Raw genomic sequence first — 6,000 nt, 5'->3', positions numbered from 1 at the left:
CTATACGATGTCGTTCTTATGACTTTTTATGCCTTACTATACTATGACTTTTTAAGACTTGCTATACCATGATTTTTTTTTACATTTTATTGCCTCACTATAGTATGACTTTTTATGCCTTAGTATACTATGCCGTTTTTATGACTTATTATGCCTTACTATACTATGACGTTTTTATGACTTTTTATGCCTTACTATATTATGGCTTTTTATGACTTACTATATTATGACTTTTTATGCCTTACTATAATATGATGTTCTCATGACTTTTTATGCCTTACTATAATATGACTTGTTATGACTTTTTATGCCTTACTATACTATGACTTTTTATGCCTTACTATACTATGACTTTTTATGCCTTACTATACTATGACTATTTATGCCTTACTATAATATGACTTTTTATGCCTTACTATACTATGACGTTTTTATGACTTTTTATGCCTTACTATACTATGACTTTTTATGCCTTACTATACTATGTCGTTTTAATGACTTATTATGCCTTACTATACTATGTCGTTTTAATGACTTATTATGCCTTACTATACTATGACATTTTTATGACTTTTTATGCCTTAGTATACTATGACGTTTTTATGACTTTCTATGCCTTACTATATTATGGCTTTTTATGACTTACTATACTATGACTTTTTTGACTTCTTATGCCTCACTATACTATGACTTTTTAAGACTTACTATACTATGACTTTTAATGCCTTACTATACTATAAAATTTTAATGCCTTGCTATACTATAACGTTTTTTTGACATTTTTATGTCTTACTATACTATTACGTTTTTATGCCTTACTATAGCCTACTATGACATTTTATGACTTATTATACTGTGAAATTGTTATGCTTTACTATACTATGACGTTTTTTCAATGCCTTGCTATACTATGACTTTTTGACGCTTGTATGCCTTACTATGATATTTTTATGCTTTACTATACTATGACTTTTTCATGCCTTGCTGTACTATGACGTTTTTATGCCTTATTGTACTATGACATTTTTGACCCTTCTATGCCTTACTATACTATGACGTTTTTTGACGTTTCTATGCCTTACCATACCGTGAAATTTTATGACTTACTACACTGTGACACTTTTATGCCTTACTACAGTGTGACGACAGTTTTACTGCTTTTATACCTTATTATAATATGAAATTTTTATGCATTACTATACTTTGACGTTTTTTGATGTCATTGTATAGTTAGGCACTAAAACGTCATAGTATGGAAAGGCATTAAAAAAAAGTCATAGTATGCTATAATAAGGTTTTAAGTATTTATAATTATACTGTACTGTAATTATACTAAGTCATAAAAAGGCAGTTATAGGGCTTAAACCAAGGAAAATATATGTGTCTGAAATGTGTTCGGGAGTTAGTCGTAGGCTACAAGCAAGATGGATCACTATTGTTGCGCATATCGCGACCCGTTTTAGAAAGACAAGAACACCAAATCTAATCGTTTCTAAATGTGACCCCCCACGTTAACTTTAAATGTCCAAATTAAAGAAAATGCATTATCTACGCACCCATTCTTCAGTCGGAAACCATAGTCTGGTAATAGTATCCAATTCCAAGCACAACTTTCAAAGCCATAAAAAACAGCCTATCCAATACGCATATCTTTTATACTTTTCAACGCTTGTTCCTCCGTTGGTCTCCAACCAGCGTATACGGCTATAGGCGAACTGTTGTCAAATGGTTGCTGGATTAGTCCAAAAGATTGCGACGTTGATATGAAAACAAAACGAATAGCCAATTAATTGCAGGGTTTTTTCAAAGTAGCACAGTCTCGTTTATTATTGAGCTAACACAAGGGGTAAACAACGGTTTTTATTAATCAAGTAGGTCTACTTGATTAATACAAAATATAGGGTTCCTTATATATAATCTTGCGTTTTTGTGTTGCGTAGCAAGAAGATAGAAATATAATTGACCATTTTCGAATCTAAAATGACCCCGGCCCCGCGCCGGAATTCCGGTAGTGTGCCGGAGAACATACAGCCATGAGGATGTGGAAAAACATGCGAGTCCAAATTAAGTTGGATATGTGGAATTTTTATTTTAGTACATTTTATATGAAAATAGTGTAGCAGACTTATACAACAGTATTTGCTGTACAACGGACATGTAGATGATGAATAGTTTCTGACAGAAAACATGTAAAATTCAAGCAGCTGAAGTCAAGGAGCATGAAGTAAAATGTAGGTTAAAGCATTATGTAGGTGAGGAGGCGCACTTCCATTAGCTGCACTAGCCACAATTGAAGAATGCAATGTTAAAATATTAAATAAATGTACTGTATTTGGTTATCATGATAATGATTATGGATATAAATAATCACATTGTTCTATTAATGTGGATGTTGAACAACGCTTTGAGCCACCGGCCACCAAGCATAATATCCTCTGAAACACCTGTATGTTTCCACTTCATTAAGAGCTCATGGACCATAGCAGCAGCTATAAAGACTCATTAAACTTCTCCAGAGAACACCTCCAGACCTTTAACAGAATTAACTTTTCCTAAAAAAATTGGTGCTTGTGCTTTTTCACATGGTGGAAATGATTGTTGGTTCCACACAACTGAAGGAGGTTCATAAAGTTCATCAGATAGTGTAGTCCAGAAGTGGGATGAGGAAAAAAAGACAGGAGAATTAAGAGATTCATTTTTTCCTTTAAAACAACACAAGTATGTACAAAAATAGCAACTGCCACCATGTTACAAACCAATAACTCTCGAATTACTCTTGATACTACATTAAAAAATGTCCATAACTCTTCCTCTTGTAGAGGACATCTTAAACTCATCTGCACAAATAAAAGGAAAATGTAAGATAAAAGACAAAAGCAATAAGTCATAAAACATGTATTTACATACTGTGCAGGGGAAAAGCCTGGTTCTTGTTATGTGTAAAAATGGCATGAATGTCATACTCATTCATTCCCTAACATCTACTTTCTGTACAATCGTCTTCTTTCAGCAGGATTGTACAGTTTGTTACATAGTTTACAAAGGTGAAGTAAGAAATAAAAGGCTTGGACATCATAACTTACACTCGCTGCCACTTGAACAAACAAAGAGAAAACTTTGTGGTACCATAAAAATCTGCAGCATTTTTTAGCGTTGCCTTGGTGAATTTGTAATATTTCAAATGCAGGGTCGAGTATCACAAAATGAGTGTATATGTAGAGTCACTGCTGTGGACCTAAATAGAGCCCAAAAGTTCAGTGATGCTACTCCATGCCCATGAAAATCATTCTCTCTCTCACACACACACACACTCTCGTACAAACACATACACAATTTTATTATGTGCAGAGTTAAAGTGGAATTCAACAAAAAAATTATTTTTAGTTTTTTTAACCTACAAAAGTAACAGCTTAACATTTTCCAAAACTGATTTTCAGTTTTGCGAATTTTAAATGACAAGAGTTAAGTTCATCTTTGGGAACATTTCTAAATTTGATAATGTTCAAGAAGTGAGTGTAAACACCTGTAATTTTATTCTCCAGCACACCTGTCTAAGAGATGTGCATTGGATTATATACACTATACGGTCATGTTTTATTGACCTTATATCTCATATATAATATCACAAAACTAAAATGACTTTGCACCTTGAGATTTTTTGAAAAGTCTACTTAAGTAGGAAAAGAACCTAAAAATGAATTTTTAGTGGAATTCCTCCCTAACATCTCACACAGTAATATCAGTGCTTTACTACAGGTCAGTTAAACACAGTCCCTTTAAAAACATAACTTACATACTTAAATACATAGCATCAGCTGAACAGGTTGTCTTTTAATGTCTCCTACTCACACCCCGTATCCAGAAAACTCACCTGCTCTGCTGTCACTCACTTTAACTTCAATGCCCTTTCACTGATGAGACATTCACACTCATCAGATATCAATATCTCTGGCATATTGGGCCTCAACCAGGTCTGACGATGCTATTTTTGTCATGTTTATCTCTGGTTGTTTTGTTGCTGTCTGTTGTCAGGGTCTGGATGGGTGATGGAATCCATAAACTCTCAAGAAGTGTTTACTGCTCTTTTTCCCCCTCCGTTTTTCCTTTTTTATTTCAAAAAGAATGTTTTGTAGTATAAAGTTGCCTTGTTGTAGATTTATATCCAGCTCCAGAGGTTAAAGATCAGGGAAGCGACTAGGGTCTTCTTTATAATCATTGGGAATGGTAAAAATGGACTCGGCAAACTCATCGTAGCGAAACTCCTGAAATGTCACCGTGGCTGTGATCGTTGGAAAGACAGGGATGTCTGCAGGGAGGCATGAGCAGAAATAGAAATTATACCTATGACATTGGTAGATTTCTTTCCATATTCTGAAGGAGTGGGACAAATGATCAACTACAAAAATCCCTTTCAATTATCATGTCTTTCAGTGTGCTGGTCCTACATCAATTTATTTAAGAGTCATACTGTCTAATAACCATGCAGATGCTTCTTTGAATTATGTCAACTTACCGAGTTTCACAGGAAAGCCAGGGGGGAGCTTCATCTGCACAAACTCCCTGAGTTTATTAAAGTGCTTGAAGGGTGCAATCACCTCCAGAACATTTAACAACCTGAGGGGGAATAAAACAAACAAATGGCTTCAGGACATGAATCAACAAGCAAATTTATGGCTGAAAGCCCAACAAATATAGAGCTTATTGGTTGTAAATCATAGCTTTGTAGATTTTTTACATATTTTGTTAGATTTCTAAGTTTATTTCAGTAGCTTTTCAATAATTTCTACAACAGCATTAACTTGATTTGCTATTCAAAATTATCAACCTAATTTTATCAGCTACTATGACCTCCACAGGACAGAGCTATAACACAATGATACAGGATCATTAATTAGAATTTTAAAAAAAAAGGTTTTAAAAGCTTTTAAAAACAGACAGACAAAAACAAAACTATGAAGTTATAAAATATAAAGGATATAATGAATCCAAACAACATTTTCTGACATTTTTTAGAAATGTTCCTTTTTTACTCACGATTCAATGCCCAGAGGGAAGTCTTGACTCATGGCTATCGTGGCTTTGAAGTTTTTCTTGCTCTCTTTGCAGACCAGCTCTCTTCCTAGATGAGGTGCTCTGAGTGGAGACAGAAACAACCTGTCAGAATATTATCTCATGATGGAGATAGCTCACTGAGAAGAGCTGACAATGGTTACTGTTACTCTGCAGTAGTTGTTAGTAGAAAATAATATAATGTGAATGGAAATTACACAAATGACATCCCAATTATACTACTTGCTATAAAAATGTGATTCTTTTAAAGTCTATATTTCTGTTCTTTTAAAAGAGGAAAATAACAATAATAAGTGTAAAAAGTGAAATCTTCATCTGTTTAGACACCTACTTTCCACTGTCAGCAGTGATGTATTCTTCCCAGGATATGGTGTTGGGTGATGGGGGAGTTAGAGATTGCCTCCTTGCCGGCTAATGAGCAGTGAGAAAAAAATAAGGTCAAGGTCAGATTTCAGACTAAACATCTGCAGGATAGACAGGGAGACAAGACACATCAATGACAAACAAAACAAAATGCTGTTTGATTAAACTCAGAAGAGTTGGACTTTAAGCTTAACCTGTCTGTGTTATTGAAAGGGGCTGTTGTAAAAATTTGCAAAACTTCTGACCAATTACAATTTTAGTCGTTAAGTCGTAGTGGTCATAGTCCATTGGAATCTCTTAATATTACTTTAACACTTTATACTACCAGTCTTTCTTTATTCATTCCCAAAGAGAAAAGACATGCACAACACAGGCCACTAGAGGGCCCTGATGGCTCACTAGACCCACAGTGGCCTCAGTTTGGATCATTCAGCCTGGCACATACTGTAACAGTACAACACACACTAAACATATGCAGAGACAAATGCCAAACACATGATGCAATTTAAACTGGCCTCTAATCTTGTTTTGTAACGTTCTGTGTGTTTTTGCTCTTTGTCTTGTGTG

At 34.5% G+C, this 6,000-nt stretch overlaps 1 protein-coding gene across 1 annotated transcript in view; it reads right to left on the bottom strand.

The window, feature by feature from the left end:
- Positions 1 to 2,683: 2,683 nt before the first annotated feature.
- Positions 2,684 to 6,000, bottom strand: part of LOC111658497 (ankyrin repeat domain-containing protein 13C) — a 28,321-nt gene continuing 25,004 nt past the window's right edge. The window contains exons 10-13 of the mRNA XM_023411037.2: positions 5,402 to 5,481; positions 5,035 to 5,133; positions 4,514 to 4,614; positions 2,684 to 4,306 (exon numbers count right to left, since the gene is read on the bottom strand). Of these exons, the coding sequence (XP_023266805.1) occupies positions 4,176 to 4,306; positions 4,514 to 4,614; positions 5,035 to 5,133; positions 5,402 to 5,481 (411 nt within the window). The 3' untranslated portion in view covers positions 2,684 to 4,175. The remainder of the gene's footprint in view (positions 4,307 to 4,513; positions 4,615 to 5,034; positions 5,134 to 5,401; positions 5,482 to 6,000) is intronic.

This window comes from Seriola lalandi, unplaced genomic scaffold (genome assembly GCF_002814215.2).
Source record: "Seriola lalandi dorsalis isolate HSWRI2012SDOR001 ecotype SW California unplaced genomic scaffold, Sedor1 jcf7180002054446, whole genome shotgun sequence".
Taxonomy (NCBI): Eukaryota; Metazoa; Chordata; class Actinopteri; order Carangiformes; family Carangidae; genus Seriola; species Seriola lalandi.
This window is presented reverse-complemented; position numbering and strand designations above follow the sequence as displayed.